The following is a 17,758-nucleotide window of genomic DNA, read 5'->3' on the forward strand; positions in this document are numbered from 1 at the left end:
CACGTTTTTATGTGCAACTTTCTGACTAAAGTTCAACTCAGAATACACCGAATAATTCAATTGCATCTCTGCCGCTGGGTTATATAAGAGAAAGCTGAAATCACGCCTTGTTTAGTAAGGTAAAGTGTATCCTTCTGCTGATCTGAGCAATTTCCCTGGTTTGCAGTGGGGTTTTGCTATGCCTTCTCAGCTGAGCTGGGATTTTGAGGGGGAGAGGGTGCTGTAGCAGTTGTCTACATTAACTGGCATACAAATATTTGAAACCTGGGCTTATTATGTGTATTTTGATGGTGTTTCAGCACGCTGAGGAGACCGGAGCAGCTGGACCAGGCTGTGGGCCAGCGGTCAGCATCCCCCTCCCTCGCACAGACTGCACCCAGCTCCCAGAGCCCCCGGGAGATGAGGGGCCGGGGCCAGCCTGGACCAGCGGCAGAGGGGCCGCGGAGGACGCTGCAGGTGGACGCCAGGAGCCAGGGCTCGGGGAGGTCTCCCTCGGTGTCACCGGAGCGGGGCAGCACCCCTACCTCTCCCTACTCTGTCCCACAGATTGCCCCCCTCCCCAGCAGCACCCTCTGCCCCATCTGCAAGACGACAGAGCTCACCTCGTCCCCCGGCCAGCCTAACTTCAATGCCTGCACTCAGTGTCACAGCAAGGTCTGCAACCAGTGTGGCTTCAACCCCAACCCGCACCTCACCCAGGTAATGCCTTCTCTTCCTCATGCAGCCCTCCTGGCTGCTTCGGGTGGGTTCTTGCTTTCTCCAAGCACAGAAGTTGCACCTTTGTTTTTGACAGCTGCAAAGCATTGACCAGGAGCAAGGGTTCTGCTGGTAATAAGGGAATAATTGTGCTAATGTGAGTTTTGATGAGACGGGGGAGATAAATTAGTTGAAAGGGATTGGTAGATTACCAAGGCTCAGTCTCTGTTGAGATGCCAAAACATTTAATTGAATTCTCCATTCTCAAAATTGTCCCGGAGTCAAAGGACTCGGCAGCAAGGAGGGGAGCAGGGCGGCTGCTGAGGTGTGGAGTGTCTCAGACCCTGACTCACAGCAGGTTCTGGTGGGTTCCAGGCAGCGTCACGCTCCACACAGGGAGGGAAGTGCCAGGAGTCGTGCACAACGCGCGGCACTGCTGGGGGAGGAACGTTCGTGGGATGTGTGAAATGGATGCTGAGGGTTCTGGGGGCGGATCCAGCAGCGGTGCTGGAGGTGGGCGCTGGGGCTGGCTGAGGTGAGGGGCTCCCTGTGCCAATCTCTCAGGTCACAGATCTCCACACAGGGTGGGAAGTGATTGGATGGTTTTTTCGGCTGTTAAGCCGAAACCACAGGGGTTTCTGATCTTAAAACAGAAACTTAAAGCCGCACTTCAGAAAGCAACTGTGCCACTCCAGTGACACAGACAGGATTTAGGCACTGAAGCCCCCTGGATACCCAGGATTTACTGCCAGTAGCCATTTTGTGGTAAGCATGCAATGTGTCCAAGCACTCCTTAGACACAGTGGTGTCTAAGCATCATTGTTTGAGGAACTCCTGCCTTCCAGTCCTTTATCTTGATGGAAGAAATCATAGAGTTATGGAATGGTTTGGGTTGGAGGGGACCTTGAAGATCACGTAGTTCCAACCTCCTCCTATGAGCAGGGATACCTTCCACTAGACCAGGTTGCTCCAAGCTCCATCCAGCCTGGCATTGAACACTTCCAGGGAAGTGACATTCACAGCTTCCCTGGACAACCTTTTCCAGTGCCTCACTACACTGATAGTAAGTAATTTTTTCCTTTTATTTAGTCTAAACATACTCTCTTGGAATTTGAACCCAAGTCCTGTCACTACATGCCCTTGTAAATAGTCTTGCCCTATGAAGGAGATACCCCTGCTATAATGATGCATAATTAACTGGTTCCTGATACTACTTACTTCACAGGTATTTAGCCCTGCAAAGGTCTGAATAAGGTCTCGGATCTTAATAAAGAGTCCTGAGGTGGAAATTCAGGGTCCTGCAAAAAATGCCATGGGCTACTTTTCTGTTTCGCTTATAAGTTTCATTTTTAATTAGATTTGACAAACATTAATTTGGTGTCCAAGCATTGCCTTGAAAGTTGTCCAGTTACTCTGAATAGTACGAGTTAACAAGGAAATAACAAAATAAAAATGCAACAATTTCTCAGTTTCTGGTCTTGTCTCTTCTGCTTTGCCCCAAGAGCTTACCCACAGTGGGCTCTACCCCAAGTCTCTCTTTCAGATAACAATGTTAAAATATGTGTGTGCACAGAGACTTTGCTTAGCAGCTCTAGGCCATTTCGCTCTTGGCATCTCTAGGTCTCTGTGCCCTCAGAAATGTGTTTGACTGCAGAGCATTTTTAAACATGAAGTCAAAAAAAAATGGACCTGAAATGGAAAAAGATGTTGTTTTTTTGGTCTGAGTTTAATATGCATTTCAGCAGCAGGCAACCTTATGACTTGTAAGTAGGTCATTGTGGGAGCTGGGGGATGAAAACAGTTGTCCAAGAGAAGTGTTTGCAGCTCCTGTTGGCAGCCCGTGTGATGGGCTGGCTGGGGGAGCAGCAGTGGTTGCTGCCTTGTTGGAAGTGTGACTCATTTTCCTCAACATCATTCCTTGTGCTATTCCAGAGTCACACAGAGAGGTGCCTGAAGCAGCATCCTGGTGCTGTTACTGGGGGGTAGTGGAGGCAGCTGGAAGGGCGCTCTCTATCTTGATGGTGGGAGCTGGGTTGGGAAGGATCTCTGGAGGTTACCTGTTCCAACCTCTGCTCAACGCAGCAAGCAGGGAAGGGATCTCCAGGCTCCCATTGGGTCCTGGAGCCCTCCAAGGGTGGACATGCTGGGCCCAGATGCTCCACTGCTTCCCCTCACAGGGCAAACATCTGTCCAGTCTGGTCCCTCCAACCCAGCAGGTGCTGCAGGGCAGCTGCACAGCATTGCTCGTGAGGTGTTGTATTCTCTATTTGCATTTCCTTATGAATATACTTTCGTGTGTATGGTTGATACTGCCACTTCGTGCTGCATTAGATATGAATTTGTGACTTCTTTCTGCTTTCAAGGCTCTCTAGCAGGATTAAATAATAAAAAATACCACATTTACTAAGAAAATCAAACCAAAGAAAACCAAAATTGTTTTGCTTGGTACATCCTCTGTTGTGCAATCTGTGGAACTGCCAGAAACCACTGGCATGGTGAGGTAGGAGCCGCAGGGCTGGTTTGGCATAATGATCTCTCAAACTGTTTTGAGAGCTGGGGTATAAATCCTGTATAAACACTTTGTTTTCATTAGTCATTTACTTGTATACATATCCATAGCATAAAATAGCCTTTTGTAATACATATTTAAAGAAAATAATAGACTTACTGTGTGAGCTGTAGTCCATCAAGCCCTATCTTGCCACTTTCAACTTCAAGAGCAGATTTTTCAGTGGAGGGTTGACTGCACCACCTTCACTTTGTACTTTGGTAATACCTTCTCCTCAGAAGCACATAATTCCCTTTAAAATACTATTTTTCTTTTGCTGTTATTTAATTCCTTTTTGTGTGGCTTGATGGTCATTTTATCTTAAAAGCAAGTAATGAATTTCTGTGCTGACAAAGCAATCAGCTTCTGTGGCATCTTGAGTTGATCACTTGCTGAGAAAAACAAAATCTCTTTTTGGGTTTTTATTTCACTGTCTGTTTGTTCCTTTGAGCAGCAGCTCGTTCTTGTTTCACAAGACTGGGCAAACAGAAGTTCCTGTCTGCTGCTGGTGTCACTCATATTTTACATGTAGATAATTATATTGTTCCCTCTGTTCATCCCATGCCCTGAAATAGCTGCTGTCATCGTTTTCAATTTGGTCGTGTGCTGGTGGGCTGCTTTCCTTGTTCATTCACTTATTCCTGAAGGTCGGTGCTCTTGCCATAGACAGTTATTTTAAGCAAGGAAAGGGAATTATCAATCAGGGAGCAGTGGTGGCACCATTAAAGACAACAAGTTTTGAAATAACGTGCTAAAATCTAGCAGTTTATTTACAGTCCTGTGCAGGAAATAAGTTTTTGAATGGAGAAGTGTTATTTTAAGTGCAACATTGCAGCTTTCACATTCTAGTATGATTTTTAATTTCTCATTAAAACTTTTTTCTACTTTTCCTCTGTGTTGTCTCTGAAGGTTTTTTTGGGCAGCTTGTTCTGCAGGACCATACCAGTGATGCTGTCATCTCCTCCAGGGGGAATAGCTCAGTTTCAAACCAGTACAATAGGTTTAGAAAATCCTCTTTTTATACATCTTTCACTTTGTTCTGCTGCTCCTGTAGCTTTTGCCTGACTGATCCAGCAGCATGTTCATCTGATTGGATTTGCTCTGTTTGGTATCATAAGGAGTAACCTGCAGGCATCCTTTCAGCTTCTCTGGCGTTTTGAAGTGCCGCTGCACATTGCTAATTTGATAAATTAATTCTTCTTCAGTCTTCTCTTAAAATTTGTTGGGTTTCTTTTAATTTGTTTTCTCACCATCCTAAGCGCTAAACCAAAAACACGAGGAACTTGAGTTTGATTTTAATCAAGAGCAGCAGCACAGCATTAAAACGTGTGCTTTAGTTAGAGCTGAAATGAAACTCAAAATGCCTGGCTGCCTAATAGGTCTGCTTGGAACCACTTGGGATTATAGGAAACCTTTCTTGTCTGCCTTATATTTCTATTGTGCCTTTTTCAATTTGAAGTAGTGTTTATTAGAGGCAGTTTCATAAATATTCCGATGCACCCCCCTGTATAAAAGGAACATGTTTATACATTTGTGTTCTTTACCAAATTGCTTTCTTTTTGAAGGCCCTGCTTTTGTCCCTGAGCTGTTTTGATTTTGTTTGCTCTATTTGTGGCCGTATTTATGACTTACAATTGTTAAACTTCTGTTCTGTCCCATGTTTTTAGCTTCACTTAGGGAGATTGAAGAGGTTCTTTGTACTTTTTATGCTATGAATATAATGAATTATGAAATATTTAAAATATTTGAGAGCAAATCTGTTCCCTGCGTGCTCTGTGCCATGTAAGCTCATCACAAACCTTTGATCACGGACCTTCAGCAAACGAAACATAAAAAGTCTCAAGGATAATTAAAAACTTGCTGGTTGGTTTCCCAGCAGTGGTCAGGGTTGTTTGACAGGAGAAGAAAATTCTCAGCACCTCTTGAGTTATCTGTAGCTAGAGGAGGTAACCACAAAAATAAAGTTTTTAGGTAAATGTTTAAATTGTATTAATGGAAAATACAGCATCAGCTGAGGAGATGAGACTGAAATTATGTGAGCATTGTGTAGGGCTGTGTTTATCCTGTCATAACCTCACAGCAGATGGTTTTCTGCTCAGTAGTATAAGAAAATTTGGGCAAAGTGGAAAAAAGAAGAAGTTGGGGGAAGCTGAAAAGTGACACAATGCAGAGTATCTCTGGTGGGAGGAATGGGGCTTGTTGACACTGGGGGAATGTCTGTGGTCCAAAGCCTTTTCCAGCCTGGCTGTACTGTCAAGAGTGGTGCCTGCCCACAGCATCACCTCAGTCATTTTAGCAAATGACTGAAAAAACCTCAAATATCGAAATTGTGAAGCTGTTCATACACTGCTTTCAAAGGGCCCTGTTTCTCATTTGGTTTATTGTCCCAGTTTTACACATTGCACCATGTTGGTATATAATTTTCAGTAAAACCCAGCATATTTGTGAGTTAGGGGCTCAATCTAACTTATTTACCCTGCAGGAGGCTTTGACTTGACTAATAACCACTGGTTCAGAAACCCTGCAAGGCAGGGGCTGTGCTTAGCATGCCAAGGGTGTTGTTATTAGTTCCACATTAAACCAAAGGCTGTTATTAATGGCAGTGAATCCCCATCTCCTCCTCTCATCCATCTCCTCTCCTGCCTGTCATTCATTCAACATCCAAACACTTACAGGTCTCTGATGCTGCGCAAGTGTGGGTAGAATCCCTGTTGGCATCAGTGCTTTCACCCAGGGCTGAGCACTGAAGGACTGGATGAAAACAGGGATCTACTTCCTGATAGATAATTAAACATGAGTTTTGTGAGACATTTGATCTCCCTTGTTTCTCCCTGCCCTTTCAAGCAACCAAAATGTTCTTCACCTCTTCGGATCTTTATTGAGAAGCCATGGGGCCATGCTGACATGACATTTCCTAAATTTCTAAGTTTCTTCTGGGTGCATCAACTCCATGTTGGATGTAGCTCTTTGCTACAGGAGGGATGAGTTGTAGCTCATGAGATGTAGCTCTTTTGCAATGCAGAGGATAAGTTGTGACAGTGATATTACATTTACACAGTCTCTTCTCTAGCTGAACAAGGCAAAGCCCTTGGGACCTCAACAGGCATTTGTTTTCCTGGCCATGAAGCACCTCCAGCCCCAGCCCCAGCCACTGGCATGTGTGTCATCCTGCATCTCCTGCATGCCCTGCATCTGTAGTATTGTGCTCATGGATAAACAGAAGGCTCTGTTTAGAGGTCATAGTTCCCTCTCATTTTAAAGAATGGGTGTTGGGCCTGAAAAATAAATGTTTCTCTGGTTGGCATCCCTTGGGGCATTTCACACTGGCGTCATGCTTTTGGTGTCTCCGGGTAGCTGGAGAGGTGGGGCTGGCTCTGTCAGCAGTTGTCCTTCCTTGTGTGCACCTTTCAGCAAGTTCAGAGGTGTGTTTTTTCCTCCTGTGATCAGATCAAACCCCCAGACACCCTTGGGCAAGCAGTATTTTTGTTCTGCTGTGATGTTAGCTTCTTGTGTCTGTATATGGTAGCTTGTACCTTATATTCAGCCAGACCCCTGTGTTGCTGAGTCAAGTTGCCCATTTTAGAATGATTTGTCTTTTGAGATCATCCTCCTTCACCAAATAGCTGTAAAAATAAATCTGTTGTTGGCATTACGTTGCAGAACTGGGAAAAAAATTCCATTGGATCCTGCCGTGCAATAGGAGTGAAATGCGTGTTTTATTCCAGTTCTTTGTTTTTAGCAGAGCTGCAGCCAGCAGTGACCTGCATGGACAGTGGGTGATGCTGTTTGCAGGAGCTGGGGCTTGGCATGCCTGCTACCTTCTCCTAAGGATACAGCAATTTGGGCTGCAGCTGCCTGGGCAGGGATGCTTGGCCTGATCTGCTGCCACAGATCCATCCCAGTGTCTGAGGTCAGCATCTGCCCCATGGGCAGGTGGGACCAGTGCTTTCTGCCCTACAGTTCTCCTCAAGAGAACCCTGTGAGCTGGGCACTGAAAATCTGCTCTTTGTGGCTGCAGTCAATATTCTGTGGATTTTTTTATGGTGACAAAATATTGATAGGAACATGGGATTTATCACCCTGAACTAACAGGTTGTATGTGTATGCATATTTGCCACATTTTAGCCCTTCCTTACCATTGCCCTTCACCCCTTAATCCCTTTATCCCTGCACCAGGTGTTCCATCCTGTATCTGCAGCGTTGCAGTGAAGGATGTGTCTGTTATCCCTTGGTAGACTTTAATTTTTTAATGGGATGATTAACACTGAATGAAGCAACTCATATGGAGCTGGAGAGTAGCACACTTGCTCTTGCTGAGCCTTTCTACTTAGAAATGGCTTATTTTGGCCCCTGCTGCAGCCCGAGCAGGAGCTTCTCCCAGCCATCCACAATGACATGCAACTCATCTGTTTGACAGATCACAATTTAAGTTAGAGCCCATGAAAAGAAAAAGCTCATGAGTAATTCTGGCTGTTTCTCCCAGTGTGCTGCCTTTTGCTGTGCTCTGCGTGGATGATTCAAACAATGCAAACTTCGCTGGCAGAAAATGTCAAAAAAGATCTTGGCTAAACGGTTGCTGGTGACTAAGGGGGTGGTGTTGCTCAGGGTGGGTCCTTCGCTGACGGCTGGTTCGGCTGAGCCGCGGCTGCGGGGGACACAGCAGGGGCTGTGGTGACACCTTAAATTGTACGGAGGGCACGGGAGAGCGTGCATCGCGGGCTGGAGCGATGCTGCGGTGCAGAGGGGTAATTAAAACAACTGCAAGTGAAGAGGAGTCCTCCCGAGGGATGGGAAGTGGCCTCCTTTCCGCTTGGCGTCTTCTGCCGCTCGCTGAGTGCCGAGCCCAGCAGGCCGCACGGGCTGAGCCGCCGCCGCCCCGCGCCCTCCTTCCCTCGGTACATTAAGTTACAACAAGCTGTTTGCTTGGATGAGACATGGTTTTCCTCTGGCTTTCAGCTCCCAGATCACTATATCATTAAAAAGAAAAGCCAGCTGAGGATCGGAAGCGGCTGTCAAGCTTTCCATAGTGGAGCAGGGTACCGAGTCAGCGGCTCCCTGTCTCTTTGAGAGCTTTGCTGTGGCGGCTGCTTGCTTTCCTTCCCTCCCCCTGAACATCCCCGGGCAGAGGGATAAGATCCCTTACGGCCCATGGTGATGGATGGGGATATTTTGCTCACACAGTTGCTGCTCCAGGTTTTCCTACCGGTCGAGTGTGTGAAATCGCTCAGTGTTTGTGTCCCTCAGCTCCCACTTGGTGCACACGCGGCAGCCCCGAGAGCAGGAGCTGTGCAGGGCTGTACAGCCCTCGCCTGTGCGCTCTGGTTTGTGATGTGTGTTTGCTGCCGGAACGCTGCGCTGCCTCGGGGAGCGCTTAGGAGGAAACTTCAAGAGCTTTCAGTGCTTTGATGGGGATTGAGTTAATCCTAGCTGAATTCATTCCTATTTACGGTCTTTCTACTAGCTGCAGAGAGCAGGGTGGTTGTAGTGGAAGGTGTCAGACACTTTAGCACCCACTCCGCACCCATCCCTATGGGGTTGTCCCAGGGGCTGCATCTTTGGTGCAGCAAGGAGTGCCCAGTGGGAGAACCCCAGCACAGGAGGAGATGCTGTGACATGGCTCTTCCCACCTTGAATGATAGTGACATAAAAGGTCTGTATGACAAAGGTGGTGGCATCTTGTCAGTGTCTCTTGTAACCTGAATTTAGCTGATCACAGTGCTATTTTTAGAGCTGTGTGGGCTCCCACCACAGTGAACCACCTTGCTTCTTCCTGATCCTGTCTCTTGTCTATTGGCCATGGTCACATTTAGGTGCTAAAAAGGGATTTTCATAGTGTGGTGGACTGAAAAGCCTCAGAGATTTCTGAAAGCAATCCTGTGTATGCAGTGAGGTGTTTGTGGAACAGCAGTTCATGCCTGCAGAGGTATTTCTCACTATCTTAATTCAAGCCTTGCTCCCAGACCTCACCCTCCTGCCATACCCAGCTCTTTTCAGAGACATGATATGCAGCTGTGCTCCTGGACAGCCCAGATCTGAGAGGTATGGTGCTGATGGTCTATGAAAACTGATTATTTTAACTCTGATTTAAATGGTATTTTATCTCAGCTACGAACCTTTTGATCAAGGACAGCCGAAGGGGGAATGTTTCCATTCTGGAGTCAGTTTATGTTGTAAATAGGCTGTGCCAGTGGCATGGCTTTCTGCTTTGAATAAATCAAAGCCAAATTGTTAGAATGGCTCTGGAAATCCAGGGAGCAAAATGTGATCTTAATGGAATGGGAGTAGACTAAGCAGCGGGCTGGTGAGATTAAAGGTTTGTCAGTGGAGTTAAGGCATGTACGCAACGCAGCACTACACCAGCTAGAAGTTGTTTTTCAAGACTGAACAGATGTGTCCCTCCCCTTCCTCTCTTGCTCCTTGCCCAGCCCACTCTGATGCCCATCTCTTGTATCTTAATCGAGCCCAGCTGTTTGTGCAGCAGCTTTGCAAAGAACTCTCAGGATGAGAAGTTTTAATGCTGACTTTTTGTTCCCTCCCGAGTTCCTCTGCCACCCCCTTGCTATGTCCAAGCTGAGGGGCAGACTGGCCAGACCCTCAAGTTGGAGACCTCCATGGAAGAAAGAGACCTGAGCAGCGGGCAGGAGAGATGTGCCCATCAGTCTTACGGAGAGGAAGTTCTGGTGCCCTCCTACCTCCAGCCGCCCTCTCCCCTCTCCAATGAGCACAACACAGTATTCCCATTAGACGGAAGCAGAAGCACAAACACTCGGGCTCATCTGTTCAGCAAAGCCTAGATTATTCCGAATCATCCAACGTCCTTATCAGAGCGCTCCAGCCGGCGCTTGCATCAGTCACAGTGCGGGCTGGCGGAGTCGGAGGCAGTGCTCTCCCCGTTTTAATTGCCACAAGCCAGCAGCTATTTGAAGCCCTGTCCCCAAAGAGCAAACGAGCTCGTCACTGCTTGTAGCTCAGCTTTGCAGGAATCACAGGATCAGCAAGCATTCCCCATTAAAAGCCTGCTAAGGACGCAAACATATAGGGCTGCATGTGTAGTGCATCAACCAGCTGGGTGGGATGGAGTGGGGGCACTGCTGGGCTTGGACCTAGGAGTGGGAGCTCCCCTTGGGATTTTAGTTTTAGGGTTTTTTTCCCCTCTAAATGCAGAATACCCTAGAAGCTGTAAAGGGCATGTCCCTCTGACTCCTTGAATATGAGGTTCCTCCAAAAACAGCTTTGTCATGGCTCTGAGCTGCTCACGGATTCTGTTCAGACCTTCCTGTTCTCTCAGGCATACTATGTTGCCCTTCCTCCCCACAAGACATTTCATGTCTGTCCTGATCTCCTGGAAGGCACTGCTTACTGCCCTTTCCCCCTGAGAACCTCTGTTCTCAGTATGATGCCCACTAGATAAAATAACAGGTCTAGTGGAGTGGTTTGGCTAAAAACTAGTGGTCTGTGTTAAAATTAATCTGGGGATCTGAGAAAGAGTTGAATTACCTGTATTTCTGGATTCCTCTGAAGTAAGGAGCATACTTACTGTAGGGGAGGCCTATCCTTGGGCTCAGCTGCCTCTGCTTTGCCCACATACTCTATGTATTGCAAAATCTTTCAAGCTTTGAGAAAAGCAAATACCCTCAGTATTTGACGGAGCACAGTATGTTAGTGCAAGAGCAACAGTTCTGGGATCCACCCCAAAAGGTGAAGCCCAGTTAAAGTGAGCCCTTGTACCCCATGCATGGTGCTGTCATCTACTCCTCAGCAACCTGCTCAAGGGACCTTTGGCAGATTGGGACATGAATCCTGATTTTTCTCAGAGTACCAAGTCAGTATGGAGATGCTGGGCCAGGCCAGCTAATGCCCTGAAATTTATTTTTACACACTCTGCCTTATGTTGTGACCTGCCATATTAATTTTCCAGCTGATATGATTGTGGCTTTCAAATTGGAGAGTGCTTGGAGAACTATCCCCAAACAGGCATGCTGCTGCTGCCATCTGTCTTTGAGCTGCTTCTGGGATCCCACTACTTGCCCTCAGCAGACAATTGTTATTGCTTTATTGAATTAGGAAGAAAAAAATCCAGCAACTTCTCAAATACTATTTCCTGGTGCTAAATCCCTTTTGAACCAGGGGGAGATGTTGGAATAATAATTCTTTATGCAGATCCTGAGTGTAAAGTTTATGCAGTTCTGCCCAAAAAAGTCTCATGATCTGATGGTTTTGAATGACATGTCATTTGGAGAGCTCTGAAGAGCTCCACTGCACTGAGGGATCTCCAACCAAGAGCCAAAATTGGGCAATGTCACTCTTACAGTAAAAACTGAAAGCTTCAGTGCCCTTCCTAATGATTTTGGCCAGCTCAAGCTCTTACCCCAAGTCACCCTTCTTCTCTATGCAATGCCTTTTCCCATGTCTTCCAGCTGCAGGCACTTGTCCACTGCCATCCAGCCTGCATCCTACTGGGAAGCAAAGATCTTGGCATGGCAAGACCCTCACCCTGTGGGAGTAGGTCACTGTGCACCAAAGAGCAGCATCCCTATGGACCGCGTGCTGTGCTGCATCCCAACGCCTTCTGCATCCCGTGCTTCAGACCTGCTCCTCCTTTTCTTTCCCTGCAGTGTGCCAGGAGTCAGCCCACGCCAACAGACAAGGCTGTGGGCAGATAAAAAGCTTATGGGAAGGTGGTGTTTATTTGGATATCAAATGTTTTTCCCTCCTGGTGCATGGATCCTGCTGCTTCCCCCTTGCTGGCCAATCCATGCCTTCTCTGCCCTGTTTGAGGCAGTTCGGTGCTGATTGCTTGCAGTCAGCGTGGCTCCCACTGTTCAGCTGGATATTTTGATGCACAATACTTGAAAATCAGAGGCAAGATCTCTCCAGCTGAACCCCAGAAAGCGGGGGGAGCTGTGATCACTGTTGCTATCTCACCTGCAAAAAATGTGCCCTGTAGGTCATCAAGTCAGTCCCGTGGCTGGTAATTACACATGAGTCGCCTGGCTTTACAGCCAGGGCATGACAACGAGTTTTAGTGTTTCTCTTCAGAAGGGGTTTCTGATTGGCATTGGAGCAAATCAAAGCAGGGTGAAATCAGCTTGAACTGTGCAGTTTGCTCCTCTGTAGTTTTCTTGCTGTCTGGAAGGACATGGAGCACTGCAGCTGGCACTGCCTATGTGCTGCTTGTTGGAGATCTTTCAAAGGAAAGCTAAGAAGCCCTAGAAGAGCATTTGCTTCTGCAATATTTTTGGTGTTTTACCTGACTGATTTCTATTGGAATGGTTTTCTCTTTTGTAGCAGTTTCTAGACTTGCAGTTGAGGACTTGGCCCTTTATTTGAGCTGAACTAAACTGGCTTTTGTTGTAAGCTTGCCCAGGGTTTCCAGTTGTGCTAAGGTGTCCTAAGCAGGTTACTCTATGGTAATCCTCTGGGCCCCCATTCAGGAAGGCTGCAGAAAGCTCCCGAATGGGGTCAATTCAAATTTTGGCTTGGGTTGTGACAGAAAAGACAATCTTTCAAGCAACAGGATTCTTTTTCATTAAGAGTTTATTCACCTTTCTGGTATATTGGTTTAGATCTCCACGGCAATGATGACTTCAGCTCAGCAAGCAAAATATCATAGACTAGAATCCCAGAATGGTTTGGGTTGGAAGGGACCCCAAAGCTCATCTCATTCCAGTTCCTGCTATGGGCAGGGATACCCTCCACTAAACCAGGTAACTCCAAGCTCCATCCAACCTGGCTTTGAACATGGCCAGGGATGTGAAGTTCACAACTTCCCTGGTCATCCTGTTTCAGTGCCTCACCACCCTTACAGTAATTAATTTCTTCCCAATATCCTCTCTATTCTTGTCCTCTTGTCAGTGTGAAGCTGTTCCCTGTTTTTCTGTCACTCTATGTCCTTGTAAAAAATCCCTCTCCAGCTCTCTTGTAGCCCCTTCAGGTACTAGAAGGGGCTCTAAGGGCTCCCTAGAGTCTTCTCTTTCTAGATTGAACAACTCCAACTCTCATCAAATCATTATTTGAATGATCAGTTTTAATCTTGCTTTGCAACTAGCTTTTATTTTTTTGTTTTTTTGATGACAGGGTGATTGCTTTTATATACTGGTTGGCAGTGAAGTAGCCCCTTTTTCAAGGCTAAATAATAGCTATAAAAACTTAATGAAAAGTGATGTGGTTCTACTGGTATCTGTGCAAAATCTAATTGTTTGCAGATTCTTGTGTAAATTTTATTTAGTAGATGATGACTTTTGTCATTATGCCAGGTGTATTTGGATGTCCAGATGTATTTGGATGATGATAGGAGTTCCAATACAAAAAGAAAATAATCTAATATATTTAAAATAGGTGGCTGGTGACTGGACAAGCTATTTCTGGGAAAGGGTGCCCAGGCTGGAGGAAATCTACCCAGTGCCTCTTCTCTGCTTCTCAGAGAGTCATAAAGAGGCTCAAGGTTTGTGGTAGGGTCCTGAGTCCTGTGGGAAAACCCCTTGCATTCGTCTGGGGTCACTGGAGCCAAGAGCTGGTACCTGCCCCTCTGCCTGGTTCATTTCCCCTCTGCCGTGGGAAGGGAGCTGCCTGGGATGGCTTTGTCATGGGTTTAGGATTAACCCTCCTTCTTGACTCCTTCCAGGTTGCCTTCTCAGGTCTCTCCTATCCAAGTGTGGTAAGTTCTGGCTGGATGGGGCCTCTCCTTCCCTTAGCTCTTCCCCAGCAACCTGAGTGTTGTCCCTCGTGGCAGGCCCTGTGGGCCTTCATCCTCCAGCACTGCATCCTGCGCTGCCTCTCTGCAGCTCTTCAGCTCATCACCATCATCTGATGCAATTCCTGGGGAAACCAGTACAGCCAGCTCCCAGGAAGGGCTGTATGGGACACCCAGCCATGTCCAGACCATGAACAGGAGGGGAGTGTGTGCTGTGCCTGTCTCCTCCAAGGTGCACAACCATACTTTCTGCCTATTTTATTTGTCAGTAATTGCATCCTCCCAGCAACACAATAACCCAGATGAAGGTCTGGGCTGTCCAAAGGGTTTTGTTGAAGATCAAACCTGCCCTGGGCAGCCTATTGCTCCTTTGGCCAGTGTTTAGTACCCAGCAGGGTGTCTTGGGATCATGGCATCTGCTTGCATTTCTTTTGCTGCAGCCATAGATTTGTGTTTCACAGATTGTGTGGCTAGTTGGATTATAAATTATTCATGACAGGCAACTTATCGTGTTTATCTGGAATAATTGAGCAATTAAATCTGTTTAGGTATGTAAAAAGATTGTGCAGTGGCTTGTCTATCTTCAGGCCCTAAATTCTGCAAAAGCATTTGTTACATATTTAATCCAGAATAGCAACAACAAGAAAAAAAGAAAGGCAGAAGATACACTCTGCTATGATGCACTGATCCGCTATGATGTGTTCATTCGCACAAGTTTTTCATTCCAGTGGCTTCATTTGTAAATACACACTAGCCCAGGATAAATTAGACTTAACTTGGCTCTTTCAGTCTGGAGAAAGTGTGAGGCCATAAATCAGGTCTGCAACCCTGTCTCTGAAAACACTTTGGGCTGTTTATGCCAACACCAGAATTGTTTTTAGTGTTTAAAACCTTCCATCCTAGACACGTGGGTCAGAGGATCACACTTCTCTCTGCCCTCATCACTGCTGTGCTACACTCAGATGTTGATGCTGCCAAGGTAGTGCAAAGTTTGGAGGTGAAAGGACCTTTAAATATTCAAGAGTGTTTAGTTTAATCCCTGAGCTACAGCCATTACCTCCCATTGCTGTAGTTGTCCATGAGGGTTCCCAAAGGAGCTGGAAGCTCATGAGCAAGGCTACAACAGGGACCATTCAGAGCTGAATAAATGTGAGCCATGCAGTAAATGGATGATTTTATTCTGTGTTACTAATAGGAAACTGGGCTGCTTTTAAATTGATCTGTTACAAGTCTATTTACTGGGAGCAGCCTGTGCTCTTTATAGCATTATAGCTGTGAATTGCACCGCTGCTGCACATGACACCCTGAGGAGCCCCGTGGCCTCATATATTCCTCTTCTTTGGGCAGGAGGTACCAGGGAATGGAAAGTTTTGAGCTCCTCTGCTCCCTCCCAGGCTGCTATTTTAGTTCTGCAGGAGACAATGAGTGAGCAGGACCGGAGGCTCCTGTTACTCAGGACGTCCGTCCTTCGGCTGGCGGCAGGGCACGGGAGCAGCAGCAGAAAAAGGCAAAGCAAGCCATTAGGCTTTCCTTGGCCGAGAGGGCTCCCGTGGAAGTCCCGCATTACGGAGCGAGAGGGACCTGGGGCTGCACTTAGAGCACCTCGGCGTGCAGAGCTCGAGAGGTTAAAGCCCGGGGTGAGCTCTCTGCCATGCTCCCTGCCCCGGCCCAGGGAACAGCATCCTCCCAGCACGTACAGACGTCCAAATCTTTCATGCGCTCCTGCGGACGAGGAACAAAGGCTGTCTAAACAGGAGCTAGTGAGGCAGCAAATCGCACAAGAAACCTTCCCTAATGAACTGGAAGGACTTGTCCCTTTGCCTCGGGCGGCGGCACTGCCGGTTTGCTTAGCTAGGCAGCGCCTTGTTTGGCGGGGGACCCACGCTCCGGGGGGAGCAGAGGAGCAGCGCTGGGTCTGGCGCTGGAAAGGTTTCCTCTGCCCATCTGCTCCTCTCTGCCAGCAAGGGCAAGCAGTGAAGGAGGGGATGCTCTCACTTCCTGAGGAGCTAGCCATGGGGGATGCTGCCGGGGAGCACCGTCCTGCCTGTGATGGCAGATCGAGGTTAGTTGCAAAGCTGTTGGGCGTGCAGTTATTTCCTTTGATCGTGTGCTTCATCCCTGTGTCCGTGGTTGCATGGTGCAGGGAAAGATGGACCGAGCAGTGATGTGCAAGTGCTGGAGGTTGTCTTTGAAACTGCAGAGCCTCGTGGGGGTCAGTGCCTCCTGATGCCCTTTGGGGAGAGGAGACATGCTCAAGTAGCCTGGAGTTGGTTCAGGGAGTGCTAACCAGAGAAAGGAAACTGTTTGAGAAGTGACTCATAGGATGAAATGGCACTGTCTTATTTTGCAGCTCGATTCTCTGGACAAATGCAGTTTCCCATCTGTTATTTGTAGAGAAGGAGATGAGTTTGGGGGTTGGTTCCTCTCACTCGCCAGCAAGCGAGCAAGTTGATTATTTTCTGGCAAGAATTAGCAGGATGATTACTGACGGCTCCGGTGGCTTCCCCTTCTGGGCAGGAGTGCCAAGGACTAGATTTTATTTATATTGAGATGTTTGAAGATAAAGATGAGCATAAGGTGGCCTTTTTGACAAGTAAGTCAGTGCCTCTGTGACCAATTCCCCTGTGAATTAAGTGCTGAAACACTCCTAATTGCACATTTTCTCTGGAGCCCTGGATTCTCCTCAAACTGTGCTTTAGATTTGGACCAGGAAGCTTCAGCCCACGCTGCCTGCATGTTTGCATCCGCCTCCTCTCCACCTGGATGCAGGCGTGAATTCTGGTGATGTCTTGACTTGCAGCCCGGCCCCGGGCGCACAACAGCTCCTGCACCCTGGGCTGCTCATGGTCCTCCCAAGGCACCTCAGGAGACTCCATCTCCTGGTGTTATCCGTGCCCCTCAGCTCGGACTCTGGCTGATACACCACATCACAGCCTCCACAGGATGCTTTGCAGGCTCCTCTTTGCATTTGCATGTAGGCTGTGCACTGATCCAAACAACCAGGGCTGCTTTTCCTGCCCTCCACACACGAGCTCCATGGCAAACTCTCCCTGTGCTGCTGTAGGAGAACTCAGCAACAGGAATGGTTCGGCTTGGAAGGGACCTTCAAGATACCTCGTTCCAACCTTTGCCTCAAACACTTCCAGAGAGAGTTTCGTTTTGCTATAAAACGAACCTAAAACTTCAGAAAAAGGTATATATTTGTCATGCACTCCATCAGCCAGTCTGGGATAGTGTAGGAAACCTGATCCATTTGGTACCTTTAGTTTTTTCCGTGCATCAGCAGCTCCTCCAGGATTTGCTGAGCTTTCCCTGCTCTCCTGCAGCCATTCCCACCTCCTGCCTTCTCAGCAGTATCCCAACTCCCCACAACTTGCTGTTCCCTCTGTTGTCTAGCCAAGGACTGCCTTCTAGCACTGCCTCTTCCCTTAGATGAGGATATTGTTTAATTGCAGAGTATGTATGTAGCTTTGGCAGAGCTCAGTGTGACAACGTAAAACATGAGACATGCCCCCCAGAGAGCTCCTCCGGAGTGGATCTGGGAGGCATGGACAGAAGGGACGTTTCACTGACTGGCTGATTTTGTGAGACAACAGTTCTTCATGTGCAGGCAGAGCTGCTGAGCTGAAGACACTTAAGGACACTCTCAGGCAGGGCACTGACAGTTCTTGGGAGAGGCCAGGCTGTTGCAGTGTTCCTCCAGGTTAAGCCAGTAGCAGCCATGAATGAAACCTGTCTCCATCCAGTCAGTGATCCTGCTGTTGAGCCTCTCTATTAGTCTGATTAGCATAGTAGCTTCATTACCCAGTTCCAGCTGGGGT

The 17,758-nt window shown here is 47.5% G+C and overlaps 1 protein-coding gene across 1 annotated transcript in view; it reads left to right on the forward strand.

The window, feature by feature from the left end:
• Positions 1 to 17,758, forward strand: part of BSN (bassoon presynaptic cytomatrix protein) — an 87,649-nt gene that overhangs the window by 21,396 nt on the left and 48,495 nt on the right. Inside the window, exon 2 of the mRNA XM_053953507.1 lies at positions 300 to 699. Within this exon, the coding sequence (XP_053809482.1) occupies positions 300 to 699 (400 nt within the window). The remainder of the gene's footprint in view (positions 1 to 299; positions 700 to 17,758) is intronic.

The sequence above is a fragment of the Vidua chalybeata genome, chromosome 12 (assembly GCF_026979565.1).
Source record: "Vidua chalybeata isolate OUT-0048 chromosome 12, bVidCha1 merged haplotype, whole genome shotgun sequence".
Taxonomy (NCBI): domain Eukaryota; kingdom Metazoa; phylum Chordata; class Aves; order Passeriformes; family Viduidae; genus Vidua; species Vidua chalybeata.